General features: G+C 33.7%; 1 protein-coding gene across 1 annotated transcript; it reads left to right on the top strand.

Annotated features, from left to right (window-relative positions):
- Positions 1-7,686: 7,686 nt before the first annotated feature.
- Positions 7,687-9,627, top strand: LOC141631184 (uncharacterized). Its single transcript, XM_074443887.1, has 2 exons — positions 7,687-8,104; positions 9,074-9,627. Exons 1-2 carry the CDS (start codon positions 7,687-7,689, stop codon positions 9,625-9,627), a joined length of 972 nt encoding a protein of 323 aa, XP_074299988.1.
- The last annotated feature ends 6,782 nt before the right edge of the window (positions 9,628-16,409 follow it).

The raw sequence follows: 16,409 nt of genomic DNA, 5'->3' as shown, positions 1-16,409 counted from the left end.
TTTTTTTAATTAAACATGGTAATAAATTAATTAAAACTCTTCATAATACTTAACACACATCAAATTAATTAAAAGTTTTTCCTATTTAATTAATTTTTGTAATATAATATGTTAATAATTTTATTAAAACTCCTTATATTACTCAACACCCATAATTTTCATGAACATTTTATCCTATTTAATTCATCTCTTGAGGTGCTCGGCAATCAATTATCTAATTTAATAATACCACAAAATAAATTAAAATATGGGAATTTATGGTTGTTTAATGACTATAAAACCTATAATACCTATAATAGTTTCTATTCACTTTATTTATTTAAAATATACCCATTTGTCATGAGTTTCTAAGTTGTGAATTGTATTTTATTGTTTAATTTATTTATTTGATTATATTGAGTATTATTATTGAGTATTATTATCGAGTATTATTGTTGTTGTTGTTGTTGTTGTTGTTGTTGTTGTTGTTGTTGTTGTTGTTGTTGTTGTTGTTGTTGTTGTTGTTGTTGTTGTTGTTGTTGTTGTTGTTGTTGTTGTTGTTGTTGTTGTTGTTGTTGTTGTTGTTGTTGTTGTTGTTGTTGTTGTTGTTGTTGTTGTTGTTGTTGTTGTTTTTGTTGTTGCTGTTGTTGCTGTATCCAATAAAATATATTTTAATTTATTATGTTGTTGATTTTATGAATCGTTTGCTTTATATTTGAATTCATGTTTTTCCAGTTGGTTTAATTTAAGTGACTTACATGTGACAGTGTTTTGATTCGTTTATCAAGTTTTTGCCAGGTTTATATTTTATCTTTTGGTCAATATATTTTTTATATAACTTTAAAGCACCATGAAAATATGTGAATGCAGATAAGCCCAACCATCACGTGGGTAATCTGAAGAGGGAAGAAATACAAAAGGCACGAAACTGAGGTAAAATTAAAGGTAAAAAAAACATAAGGTAGAAACTGATAAGTAATGGATGATTGTTGATCTCAAAATAGAAGTCTTATAATTTTTTTTTAATTTGTTATTAAACATATATTGTGGTGTAAGTTTACTATTATACTTTCCCGATCAACCTATTTGAATTTGTATTTTTGTATTCACGAGTATAATCATCTCTAAGATATATTTTTCTTTTTCATTTTATACGAACTATTATTAAGGCTTGTAATAAAAGGAAGCGAAAGTGAACCTTCGGGTAAATATTAAATAGGGTGATTTCTAAATTCTACTTCGTATGTTTTTAAGTTTATGTGTTTTTTTTGTCAAAACAAAAATAATACATAAAACTTACTTTCATAATTTCCTCGAAAAAAAAAACCTACTCTCATAATTAATGGTAAATAAATAAGTACAAATAATTGAATGAAAAATCTTTAAAATTTCACAATTTACTTTTTGAACCATCATGACTAATTAATCATTTTAATTATGTCATTTCCTCTTCCAATTTAAGTTTTCTCCAACTCCCACCTTTTGATTGTTTTTCTATAAAAATTAATTTACTTTTTAAAGTGGTTTATACTTTTTTAACCATTATAAGATGATCGTTGATCTCAAAATGGAGATCTTATAATATTTCTTTAAATTTGTTACTAAGCGTATATTGTTGTGTAATTTTACTATTATGCTTTCCCGATCAACCTATTTGAATTTATATTTTGTATTCATGTGTATAATCATCTCTAACATATATTTTTCTTTTTCATTTCATATGAACTATTATCAAGGCATGTACTAAAAGAAAGCGTATTAAAAGGAAGCGAAAGTGAACCTTCAGATAAATATTAAATAGTATGGTTTCTAAATTCTAATCCGTATATTTTTAAGTTTATGTATTTTTTTTTTTCAAAACTGGAATAGATTATTGTATGGTCTTTAATACTCCCTCCGTACCACACCAAAAGTAACGTAGGGAAAAGTGGAGTATTTAAGAAAATGTGGAAAAAGTAAGGGTAAAGAGGGAAAAAATAGGCGGGGTATGTAATTGTGAGTTTAATTGTGGGTTAGTAGGTGGAGTATGTAATGACATTTTGTATAAATATCAAATGGTTATAAGGATAACTTGGTAATGTTGTGGGCCAAATAAAGAATGTTACCTTTGGTGTGGTACGTCCGTTTATGATAAGTGTTACCTTTAGTCTGGTACGGAGGGAGTACTATTTTTATTTTTATATAGGATCGTGGACATAAGTATAACAAGAGATGGATCAAATTCTTTAAATAGTGATAAGGAACTTAAAAAAATTTATGAACCTTTTGGAATTCGGATTTAAGGAATATACTCCCTCCATTCAACTCCACTTTACAACTTTCTTTTATCACGTTTACCAACACAGCTTTTACACGATAAATATCATTAGCTGCGTATTTGCAAAAATTATAAAAGTTAAATATTTTTAATGTACTCTTAAAGACGAATCAAATAAGATCCCACATGAATATATTTTCACTTATGTATCGAGAGAAAATTGAAGTTAAATGTCCGTTTGTGAATAGTGTGCAAAATAGAAAGTTGTAAAGTGGAGTTGAATGGAGGGAGTAGTTTTTTAGATTATTGAGCTATTGAAATGAAAATTTAATTCGTAATACATGGAGTAGGTACCGACCATACCATTGAATCGTATCTAATATTTTTCTATCGATATAGTAAATGTTTTTAAGATGTAGATAATATTTGAAGCATGCACGTGGTGATAAGATTTCAAAGATATTTCTATGGGAGGGTTGATGAATAGGTCTGGAAATAATTTGGAGATGACTATATTGAGGTATTGAGTTTACAACCTTATAAGGCGTTATTGAAGATTTTTCCATACGGAATTTATTATATACAGATGGTTTCAACTTTTAATATTTAAAAAACTCATTTTATTATATTGTGGAGTAAAACACACGTATACATAATGAGTCGTCTTTGTCATTGCTCCGTTGTCAAGTTTCTCAAAATTAGTAACTACCACATTGTCACTTGCCGGATTCGATTTACAAAAATAAACCAAAGTTGTCAAAGAAATAAGGTATTAACTAACTAATTTCTATGTATTTCAAGACTGTATATTTTTAAATGGATCAACAACTAATTGCTCGAACAAATATTAACAATACAATAAAAATATCAAAACTAAGACAAATAAACCCGTGAATTTCACGGGTCACAAACCTAATTAACTATTCATTGGGACAGAGCCTTTGTCCCAATGAATAGTTAATTGGTCATGGCCTCTAACAATTATATAGTATTCCCTCTGTAGAGGGAATACTATATAATTGTTAGAGGCCATGTTCTTTTACTATAACTATCGAAACTAACTAAATTAAACTGAATTCTTAATAACGACGCTAAATTTAACAAGTGAAAAACAAGAATAAATTAAATTGCATATATTTACAGAAATCGAACTAAACTGAACCCAAAATAATCTAAAATGTCAAATTTTTTTATATTTTCTTGAGAAAATTGTTGATTAAGTCTTTTAGAAATTACTTTTTGAAAATTATAGTCTTTTACTCCCTCCTATTCTATATTTTCTTCCCTATTTCCTAAAATGGATTATTCAGGTTTTCTTCCCTTTTCTTATTTTGGAAACTTTTACTCTTATTTTATTCATTTATCTCTCCTATCACCAAACCCACCCAACTCTTTTACTCATATTTTATTAATTTCCTTAATGTTTTGGCCCCACCATTCCTTATTTAGCTCATAATTATCCATCCTTCTTTCCAACCACCAAACCTCAGCCAACTTTTTACTCTTATTTTATTCCTCTTATTAATTCTCGTACCCACAAACAAGGGAAATAAAATATAGAATTGAAGGGAGTATAATTTTTTTTATAAATTACACCCAAAGTACCACTTTTGATGAAAAATTATTGCCAAAATATATATTCGGGTGGAAAATTCATGCAAATTTGAATTTTTGTCAGTTAAGTTAATCTTTTGTGACGAAATTGCCTTTACCTTCCTATAATTTGTTCTTTCATACTCTCTTGTGTTCATCATATTTCAGTTAGTAATCTTATCTCTTAATTCCCATTTCTCCAACATCTCCCCTAATCAATCTCCCAAATTTCCTTTTTTTCAACATCTACCCTAATCAATTTAACTGAATTCTATTATTTCTATTACAAGTTCAAAATAATAATTAACTATTCTTCATCATCTCTTTTATATCACAAATAGGATTATAAATCCAGTTGTATATAGAACATTGTACAACCAAGGTATAAGAATCCGAGCTTATATGTATTTTTTTTTCTGAGCTAATTCAAAGTTCATATTTTTAACGTGTAAATGGACGAGTTCAAATACTTTTTAATAATAAAGCTCATATTCTTTAACATAAAGCTCGGTTACTTTATTACAAAGCTCGAATTATATACCGTACAACTGGTTGTATAATCCATGAATTGCTTTTATATTTGTAGATTAATTTTTCCCAAATTAAAAAAAATCAGGGTTCTTCAATTTGACGCCACGACCAACAACAAATTGAAGATAAAATTAAGAGAAATTTGGGTGTATGAATACGGACTCTTCGAAGTAGAACCGTCGGATGATGCACCACTTTGCCACTCATGATCTGGAGTCCTAATTTGACAATGAGAAATGAGATTTTTGTAGAAATTAGGGAAATAGAGAGAAAGATATGGATAGATGAGAGTGTTGAGAGTGTTGAGGAAGATGAGAGGTTTTAGGGTAAAATTCTTAGAGAAAGGTAATAAGGTAGGGAGAGGTAAGAAATCGGGGTGAGTAGGCTTTAAAATAAGACAACGGTATATCGCATATTTTTACAAAATTTACCGGATTCCTCAACTAGATGCAATTTTAGAAGAAAAGTGATATTTTGGTTGTAATTTACGAAATTTTTTTTATAAAAGTCCGTAATTTTTAAAAAGTGGTTTTCAAATATAATCAACAATTTTCTCGATTTTACAAGTATTTCTTTTTACCTCGATGCTACTTTCCTACTGTATGAGTCTGTATCAGTCTTTACTTGGCTTGGTTGGTCAAATCTTCTGTTTTTATTCTTTGTGCAACTTTATCAGGTATAGACCCGGTAAACGAGTCAACCGGGTCGGGTTCGGGTCGGGCCAGTTTGGGTCGGGTTATTTCGGGTTTCTCAAATTTTCGGATTAGTTCGGATCGGGTCAGTTCATTTCGGGTTACGAGTCTATTTCGGGTTTGTTGGTCGGGTGTGTTTCGGGTCAAGCGGGTCGGGTTAATTCGGTCGCCATTTTGGGTCAAAGATTAAGAGAAGAGAGGCATTTCAAGTCTATTAGGGTCAATTAAAGTTATATTTTGTCGGGTCATTTTCGGGTTGAATGGTTTCGGATTGGTCATTTCGGGCCGGGTCTGTTACGGATCCATAAAAGCTCGGGTCATTTTCGGGTCGGGTCGGGTCACTTCGGGCTTCGGGTGTCATTCGGGTTCAGCAATTCGGGTCAATTTCGGGTCTCGGGTCATCCTTTTCGGGTCGAGTCAACCGGGTCGGGTTGATTTTGCCAGGTCTGGTACAAATGTTTGTAAAAAGCATGACATAAGGATTTGGATTAACACAAAATCTCATTGAAGACGGACGATATCCGTCACAAGCTTGTGACGGATACCGTTTTCTCTCATAAAATACCCATTTAGAGGTGAGTGAGAAGCACATGGGAGGTGTCTCACATTGTCTTCTCTCCCTTTTTGTGAGAGGTCACAAGCTTATGACGGGATTAGCCCGTCACAAGCAAGACTAGCTGTTGGATTAATTAGAGTAGTATTAAACACTTATCTTCTTTTTTTGTGTGTGTCATGTAACTTGTCACATACCATCTTGTTACTCAAACTCGTTTAGAAGAATCCGACATAGTACGTGTCTAAGTGTCACATTTGGCTATGTTCATTTAAATAACTTGTCACTTACCAATGCTAGGACTCATTTAGAAGAATCTGACAGGGTACGTGTCTAAGTGTTGGATTTGGCTATGTTTACTAAAAATATAAATATTTTGACTTAAAATGAAGTGTCTTAGTGTTCAAAATCTTATCTATATTAATACAAAAGACAATATTCAATCCTCAGCGCGCCACGTCATTAATGCAGGGTTTTTTTTTTTTTGGAAATTCATGTTATGGTGGGACCCGTGAGTGTGCAATATATTTATTTCTTCAGATTTCCGTCTTTTCAAACATACGATAAATTCCGTCTCACAACAAATTCTATGAAATTATGAAAAAATTCTATGAATTAATATTATGAAATAATTTTATACATTCCGTGAAAGTAAAATTAATAACATATACGCATAATGAATTACAAATGCGAGTAAATGAAATTGAATTACATAATTTTTAAAACAAAATTACATAATAATAAAATTACATAATTTCAAGAAGAATAACATTTATATACGGGATCGAACATAAAACGCAAATGAATTACATACATATTTTTTTAAAACTACATGGTACAATATTTTTTGTTTAAAAAATAAATCTTGACGGAGTAATTACTTGGAGTATAAAATATTCATGTATTTTGGTTAATATTATTGTACCATGCAGCAACAACATCACAACATAATTTTTTAAAACTACATGGTACAAATTTTTTGTTTAAAAAATCAATTATGACGGAGTATTTACTTGGAATATAAAACTCGGCAACTTAACTATCAACCGCGCACACCGAAAATGATAGGTGACAATGATAGGCAACCGAGTTAATTTAGTCTTCAACTAGAATTTAAAGCAAAATTTTAATTTTTTTTTACTGTAAAAAACAAATAAATTTTAATTTAATTTACAAGTGATTAAAAAAAATTTAATAAAATTTTTTGAAATTTTTTTTAAATAAATAATTCACAATTGTTGTAATAAATATTTTTTTAATAATAACACCACGATAAGTTAACAGTCGAAAAACTTTAAAATATGTTCTTTTTAGAAAAAAACAATCCTCTCAGATCTGTATAGAACGCCGTTCATCGCCAAGGATTTATGTACTTGGAGCAAAAATTCTAGCAACTTTACTATCAGTCTCGAACTCCGAATTCGGAAGATGATAATGATAGGCTACCGAGTAATTTCTACTTCTACAAGTACGAATGATAGGCAACGTTAATATCGTCGTGATAAATAACTTGCATATGTTAAATTTGATTATATTAGATTATATTTCTTTTATCCGGATGTAAAGTTTTTTATGTATGCAATTTTTATTTACAAGATTAGATTACGTTATTTCCTTATAAACCAGTGTATGTGAACACGTTTTGTAACAAACTTAAACATAAATTATGTAGTTCGTAGATTTAGACCAACTAGATAAGTACAATAGAAATGCAAAAACAAATATACATCCAAAAACATTAATACTGTCCCAAATACATACTCGTGCAATTTTGCACGGGTTTAAAACTAGTTGTTTTATATAATGATTACACCCACAATGCATGTTCAAAATTTGAATTTCTTAGATGGGTTCAATGCAGGAATTACAAGAAGCCAAAACCAAAGGAACCCATTTGAATTTTTCAAAAATGAGTTTTTCATAAGCAGAAACAACAAATGGCAAAAATATGGATTTTTAGTTTTTGAGAATTTTTGTTTAACTTTTAGAAAACGATGTGTTTTGCCAAAAAGTGTTTTACAAACTAGGCCAAACACATACTTAATCTCAAAGAAACTTCAGAATTTGTCAAATCATTACCAATGAGCAATTATATTAATTCAACTCAAAGAAGAAAATCAACAGAAGTTTTTATGAATAATAATTCTCCAAATTTACGAAAACTGGAAACACCAACAACACCAGGAAGACCAGTATTCAGTTTCAGTGTTGCAAGAAAAAGTATTCCATCAAAATGGGGTGATGCTGAAAAATGGCTGGTTAATGGATCATCATGTCATGAATCTCCTGCTCGTCATTCCGTCACTAATCATCATTCTATCAGTAATCATACTCATAATTTTATATTTGGTAGTAATAAAAATGTAATTAAGCCAAGATTAAGTTGTGATGCTGCAATCGCTGAAAAAGTGTCTAGGTTTATTCAGGAAAAAGAAGAAGTAATTAGTTCTAGTATTCCTTTCAATGGAGTTACGCTTCCTGCTGGTTTGCCTTTAAAAGGTTGGTTATTTTTCTTCTAAAGTTTTTGGCTTTTTAGTTACTTTTGTTACTAATAATGCCCTTCCTTTTCAACTTTACATAGATTGCTTGTGTCACTCGTTTTGTGAGAGTATTAACGATCCGATTATCTATCTCGAGTGTAAAAACTGTTAGAGTATAAAACCGATCTTGAGACTCCAACTATCAGCTTAAGCTTTTGGTTGAGTTGGTTCTTTGACATGGTATCAGAGCCAGGTTGACCAAAAGGTCACGCAGACTCCAACCAAAAGCTTAGGTTGAGTTGGTTTCTTGACAAAAACAAGTGACAGGGTATATTTTCGAGTACTGCTATCTTTCTTTTGCATTGTGGGTTCTCTTTGAATGTGACAAGTGACAACACTCAAGTTGTTTTCACAAATTTTGAATTTTACATTCAATTTGTACATGGGTTTTTCATTAGGAAAATGACTTGGCGCCACCGGGTGGCACCCAATCTCGGCGCCACCCTCTCAAATGCAATAAGTGAGGACCCCTTCAATAAAGGATGCATGTGAGAGGGTGACACCCACTGGGTGTCACCCGGTGACGCCCTATCATTATCATTTTCATTAATGATTTCGTAAAATGATTAAATTTGGGGGGTTTTTTCTTGCTTATTTACGACATTATTTATGATCTATGCTACTCCTACTCGGAATGTCGGATACAGCTATCATATGGTGTCGGAATATGGGATACGGCTATTTTCTGCAAAGTTTTCAAATTTTTTAGTCTGAAATGAAGTGTGGAATGTCATGTCATGTCATGTCATGTCGTGGCGGACACTTCAAGTACTCGACATGCGAACAAAGCGAAGCGAAGTGTTGGAGTAACGTAGTTAATGACAGTAGTAGATTTCTGTAGAAAAGGAAGAAACTTTGTACTCAATTATGAACATAAAGTGATTTCATTAATGATTTCGTAGATTGAACTTTTTTCTGTTTAATTAAGATCATAAACTTGATAATGCAGATAAATACACAGATGAAATTGAACCATTTACACTGAATTTTAAGTATTCGGAACCTACAACAGAGGCATTTTTGTTCAAAAGCCATAAACTTCACAGTGATCAAATGAAAGACGCTTGCACCGAAATGATTCCATATAAGGAGGTGCAGTATAAGGAGGTACAACATAGAGACTTTGGCACTGAAATGACACCATTAGGAAGCTCAACAACATCAAGATGTCACACGCCCTTCAAAAGCAACTCACCTGCTCGCCACAACACGCCGTCCAGCCGGTCTGGACTGCTGGCATTGACATCTAAACCAAGCGCAATTGACATGGCTCAGCTGCAAGAGTGTCATTTTGCTAAGCTTCAAATTGGGTCAACTCCATTTGACTCGGTTACGACTAATTGGAGTTCTAGAGAGGAGGAGAAAGAGGAGATATCCAAGAGTTTACGACATTTTGAACTTGGAAGGAGGAGTGTTTCTGTTTCCGAGTCTAGAGCTTGTGTTTGGGAAGAAGAGGAGAAAACCAAGTCTTGTCTCAGGTGAGCAATCACTAACCCAAAATTTACTTATTTTGCTTGTAGAAGACGGAATTTACTTCTGAGATTCAACTGTGACGGTTGGTTAATTACGTGAATTGATTCTATTTACTTCTGAGATTCATGTCTAGCTTTTTTGGAAGCTGGTTCTTCAGGAACAGTTGATCACGATTTATTTGCCGCTTGCATAGCCAATACATGCTTTACCCGTTCGTCCAGCTCACGGATAACTTGATCCGTGAAGAAAGATGGGGTGGCAACCAAATTCTCTGACCCTTCACAACCAACTTTTTCTCGATTGTTTGTTTGTGCTTTCTTTAGCGACTTGTCGGGTTACTTGGTCAGGCAACTTAGCAAAGAGTGCTTGACGCATAGCCTGCTGGGTCTTCTTCATCATCTTCGACTTTATAAGTTCCGCCCGTTCCAAGTATCGGCGGCATAAAATCTGAGAGTCCCTCTCATTAAGCAGTATAAGTTGATGAACATCCTGTCAAGTTAAAATCCCAAAATTTTACTTAAAACAGTACAATAATAGTAGAATAACAGAGGAATAATAGTACACTAATAGCAAAATAGATAACAGTGGATTAATAGTAGAATAACAATGAAGTAATAAAATAACAAAGGAATAACAAAGACACTAACAATGAGAATAAATAACAGTGGAGTAACAGTAGAATAACAGTGGAGTAACACTTGGAATGAAAATTAGAATAACAGTGGAATGACAGTAGGAAAACTGAGGAATAACAGTGGAATAATAGTAAAATAATAGCAGTATGACAACTAATGCTTGAAGACAATAACAGAATAACATTTTAGAATGATTCGTTTTAAAACAATCAAACAGGTGCTTACGTCGACGCTGGGACTTACTTGCTCATCCGTAAGAATATCATCAGGTAGATCCAGCACAAGACATCGACGTTGAGTACGTTGACCAGAGCCAACGATGTTTGGACGAGACAATGGGAAAGCAACGTCTGAACGCTCCCCAGTGCCCAGAGCACCAGCAGCTGCCTCACGCTGCAACCTCTCATTGAAAGACTTAAAATCCCAATGTTTAATGAGCGGCAGCTCATTATTCACCTGATCACCGCTAAAGAAATAACGGTGGAAATAGGTGATAGCCAACAGCACTACACTACAACGAATATTTTTCCTCCCGAGAAGGGCTTCACGCACAGAAGTCACCAAGTCTGAGAAGACAAACTGACACCAATTAACTTCCTTGATCCTAGAAACATCTTCCACAGCGCTTAGAAGTCTAAGATCAAGCACATAACCCGACACAGGAGCAAGGAAACACGACATGGCAAGCAGAACAAAAGTCTTCTTAAACTCATCATCCGCAACCAGAGACTCTAGCAGGGTCTCCTGAACTTTGTTAAGTGGTATCCCACTTTTGTTATTGGCGATACCATACTTCTCACGCCAAGCACGCTTCAAAGCTTCTCCATCAGCGTCTGCAGAACCAGGAAACCCAGTAATAACCAAATCCACTTTCGGACCAGAATTTGGTAAACCAAACACATCGTGCACATCATCTGCAGTCAACTCGAACTTCTCCGTTTCAGATATTTCAAAATACTTCCCACTCCTAAAAGCATATACAAACTCCCGGAACATGGTATGGGGGAGGGAAGAAAGCTTCAACTCAAGTAAACCCCCGAATCTTATTTCCCTAACAGCCTCCTTCTGCTCCTCGGTGAGGGCTTCAATAACTTTGAAAAGAAAAGCAGGCCGACAGCAGCTAGTAAATGGATCGGCACTGTGCACACAAAGGGGGAAAGAATATACAATGCATTAAAACATTTAAGATAACATAAGCAAAAGCAGCAGAATAATAGCAAAATAACAGGAGAGCATCAAAAAATAACACGAAAAGTAACATATTAATAGCTAAATAACAGCAAAATAAAAGTAGAATAACAAGAGTACATACGATGGGTTATTTCTGCAACTCTCACGGCTGAGGTTGGTTGCTACTTACCACAATTCCCTTCTCATGCTTAACTTTGGCAGCCAACTTACTACTAGTCTTGGGTGGGCTAGACGACAACTTCGCAAGTTGGGTCTCGGCCTTTCGTTTGGTTTTTTTAGTGGGTGGTTCGGTTGTACATATTTCTTGACTACGAGTACTCCTTCTCTGAGAAGCAGTGCTCTTTGATGGAGATGTGACACGGGATTTGGATGGAGACGGACCCGGAGAATTTGATGATGACAGTTGAGTAGACTTTAATGAAGCGGTGGATTTGATTCTTAACTTCATTTTCTGCTTTACTATCCAGAAAATAAAGATAAGGATCACTTTCAATGATAAATAGGTATTCAGCTAGACTTTTTTAATAATGACGCTTAAATGAGAGTACCGTAATAAATGAGAATAATAGAACACTAACAATTAGTAAAACAAATAACAAAGAAAAAAACACAAAAAGAACATGATGGATGTGTAAACAAAAACACGAAAGAGAATCAAAAGAAAAGCCTCTTTGAATAAAGAGTCAAAGACAGTTTCAAAATTACATACGGCCTACATAAGCCTTCATAAAAACAAAATAACGTACTAAATTACAGCCAGGGAAGGTTTCGAATTACATAAAACCCAAAATAAATTCTAACCGAGGAAGAACCAAAATGTACTTCCAAAAATACAGGACATAACGTAAAAAGTCAGTCAACGTCAACAACATCGACTGACTTGTAATAAAATTCGTGAGCAAGATCATAAGCAGAAGGATAATCCCTGAGTGAGTCAAAGTACTCGTGAATTAGCCTGATCCGTTCAAATACAGGTCCATTAAGGATCTTGTCATAATCGTATATATACTGGCAAGCATGCAACACCGCCTTTCCTGGCTCACTTGCAAGCATATAGCACTTGCATCGTTTGGAAACTATTTTCGAGCCCCTTGACAAAATCTTAAAACCTTGACTGTGACTTGTTGTTAGAACTTTCATATATTCGGCGTGAACACCGGGCGCACTTTTATGAAATAGGAACATTTGTGACCATTTCTTACAAACAAGAGACATATTGCTCTTGTCCAAAGTAGTCTCTACATAATCGAAAACTCTTTCCATTAGGTCCTGGCTATTTAAAACTGCCGACATTGATTGATTACGACGACGAACTCGTACATTAACTTCAAAGCACTTCTCACTCTCATCTTCCAATAACCATCCCAATTTTTTTCTTTTCGATGCGAACTCTCTAACAAATAACAATTTATCTTCATTCACTATATTTATTGCCCATCCCTCACAAACTAAGTCCATTAGTGATGTTGAAACCTACAAACAAACAAAGCCAAACAAACAAAACCACTAGAATAACAAAGTGGAATAACGGAAAAGAATAACGAGAAAATTAAACACGGAAAAACAAGATAATGACAAAGAATAGTAGCGCCCGCAATGACACCATAGGACCAAGATAACAAATGGAATAACGTAAATCTTGAAAAGTGAAGACACCACGAACAAACACAAAAACCCTAGAAAAACACATTAAACAATTAAAACATGACAAATAACTTGACAACAAACTAAGCGATAGAATAACAAATGAATAACACAAAAACTAAAGTCTCAGAGAAACAATAGTAACGTTCTCAACACAACGCGTCACATAGAACATGCGAATCACTTCAAAACTATAGAAAACTCGAAATGACTAAGAACATGCAAATCGATTCAGAAAAAATCGAAACTAAAAATGCGACATAATATTACAATGAGAAAACTGCATAAACGCAATAACGACATTAAAGTACTCGATTAAGTAAACCTAGCGATAATTAAACTGAAAAACGAATAAAAAAGCATACAAAAGCATGAAATAAAACAAAATAAAAGAGGAAAATGACATGAAATTACCTTAAATAGGAAGGAAGATGATGAACGGCGAACAGAAAACAAGAGAAAAAGCGAAGGAGACGAACAGTTGAAGAAGAATAACACAATAATAATAGCAGAGAGAGGAACGCTTGTAGTTGTGATGATTATATAAACCGTTTAGCAGTAATGTGGATAATTAATTAGAGAGGGAAATCAGTTAGAGAGTAAATGAGGGAAAGAAGAGAGAGAGAGAAAAAGAAAAAAAAAAGAGAAAATAAACTAAATAACAATGCTTTTATATGACAACTAAGATTAATCTTGGCCACTCATCTCTAATTTAATCTAATGGCTGAGATTTACCCAACTCACAACTCACCATAAGAACCAAAAACACCAAATCCAAATATATATATATATATATATATATATATATATATATATATATATATATATATATATATATATATATATATATATATATAATCGGGATCCCGTACGAACTATTTTACGGTACAAACTGTACGAACTCAATAAAAACCATAAGATTATGTCAAATGAAAGGCCTGGATTAGATTTCAAAACAACACATGAATCATTTTCTCCTCCCCTGTACACTCACGTCAATCAGTAGCCCCACATACTAACTTCCTCTTACCCTCTCTCCTACCCATCGCACAACTCCGTCCACCACCCCCCATCCCCCAGCACCGATAACATCCGCCTAAAACGCCGGTGATTTGTTTGTTCCTCTCCTCATATCCAACCTCACTCGCACTCCGACCCGATGAACCATTTCTTTCACAAGGAGCAACAGTCACAGGCGAAAACCACTAAGACTACCATACTGAAATCCCAGGCGTGGTGGCTGACAAAGATCTACAGTACGTTGAATCAATCTCTTAACTTCAATCGAGTTTCTTTGACTAGTAACAGAGGTTGAGCAACAAATTTGAGATCTCGGTGGGGTTTTGGCATTTGTCATCTTTATAGTTGTGAGATTTAGATCTCGAATTTTACTTCTGCGGTAATGTGGTGGCCGTATAGGTGAGTGATGATTTCGAAAACTAATGGTATTAATGGCCTGTTCGGAAGATTTCTAGTCAGAAAATGTCTTCCTTTGCCGATGTGAATTGACTGGTTGTTTTGATGGCGGTGACGGTCAGCCGGAGTTGGGTGGCAAGGAGGCAGATTCGTGGTAGTTTAATGGAACATCTGCATTCAACAACCAGATACACAACTCGGCACTCCGGATACACATCTCGACAATCCAGCTACCTAGATTTACGCCGAGAACACCGTTACCACCATCAAAATAAATATACTTTATATCTCTGCATCTATTTTGGGTGGCGAGGAGGCAGACTCGGAAGATTTATCTCTGCATCTATTTTATTTTGACAATCCGAAGTTGGGTGGCGAGGAGGCAGATTCGTGGTAGTGTAGTGGTAGATGAAAGAGGAGTGCTAGGGCGACACCGGGTGTTGCCGAGTTTCGGTAACACCCTAATAAAAATAAAAAATAAAAAATTTGTTTTCATTTTTGCGCCAAAATCGTAGGGATAAAACTGTAATTCATAATATATTAATTAATAAAATAAAATATAATATAAAAGATACTAGTTAAAACTAAAACTATATAAATACATATCATAACAAACATTTCTTTATAAAAAAAAAACAAAGAGAATTCCTTCCACTGGATTCATACTTTACCACGTATGTTCAAAGTTCAATTGCTCAAAGGAAAGATAAGAAATTTTGTCCACATCCTTTATCTTCATCAAACATAATCGAACCTTCAATGGACTTACTCACTATCGCAGGACAATACCACAGTAGTATGGTGATTTATATGACAATCTTTCAATCATTAATTATTACTTTGTATGAATCATGGTCAAAGGGCATGAATTCATGAAAGATCAGATGACGACTTTCAGTGATGAACATGAATTGTTCAGAGATTTCACAAATATCGCACACCATAAATCGCTAAAAATCAATTTATTATTATTATTGTTAAATTAATTAATTGATGTTAACTTCCCAAATTGCCCTTCAACACTAATTAGTTTGAAATTTAAATTTCGATAGAGGAAAAACAAAATACATAAGAAAATTACATTAATACCCTGAGTGTCGCTCAATTTGAGTAACACCCGGTGTCGCCATCTCATTTTCCTAGATGAAAAGGTTTTGGCATTTGGTTAAGCTTCACAAACATTACATTATATCACATGCAATATAAATGGCCGAGGCAAAACATTCATTTTTGTTGTTATTACAAACGAATGTCAATTTTATCTCATTAACTCTAGAACGAATGTCATTCATATCCAATAAGAATTTGATCCCGTTAAGTTGCTAGATATAAACCATTAGCTTGCTAGATACACTCTCTTAAGTTTCTAGATACATACCTCTAACTAGCTAGATACACATACACTCCTATAAATTACTATATACGTACCTCTAGTTAGCTAGATACACTCTTTAAGTTGCTAGATACATACCTCCAACTAGCTAGATACACTTGTTTAATTTGCTAGATACATACCTCTAACTAGCTAGATACACTCATTTAAGTTGCTAGATACATTCCTATAGGAGCTACTGTATTGACTAGTTTCTTAGTCATACACTCATTTAAGTTGTTAGATACATACACTTGCTTATGAACTATGAAGATGCTTTTTTATTTTATTATGTATCCATTTATAAGTGTGAGGTTCCGGTTAACTCTCCATAGGAGTCGACTGTGTGTGCAGCTAAGAGGACTTTATCCAGTTTATAAACATAACTGGTTTCCTGTGCCAACAAGTAATCATCCAACCAATGCACTTGTTCTAGATTTTGGATTATCAGTACGCCTAGGACAGTGACAGTATACAACAACGGCTTGTATTTGTTGCTCATCGTACTCCAAGTGTGTTTCTTCTCTCTGACT

The sequence above is a fragment of the Silene latifolia genome, chromosome Y (genome assembly GCF_048544455.1).
Source record: "Silene latifolia isolate original U9 population chromosome Y, ASM4854445v1, whole genome shotgun sequence".
Taxonomy (NCBI): domain Eukaryota; kingdom Viridiplantae; phylum Streptophyta; class Magnoliopsida; order Caryophyllales; family Caryophyllaceae; genus Silene; species Silene latifolia.
Note: the sequence above shows the minus strand (reverse complement) of the source record. Positions and strands in the feature narration are given on the sequence as shown.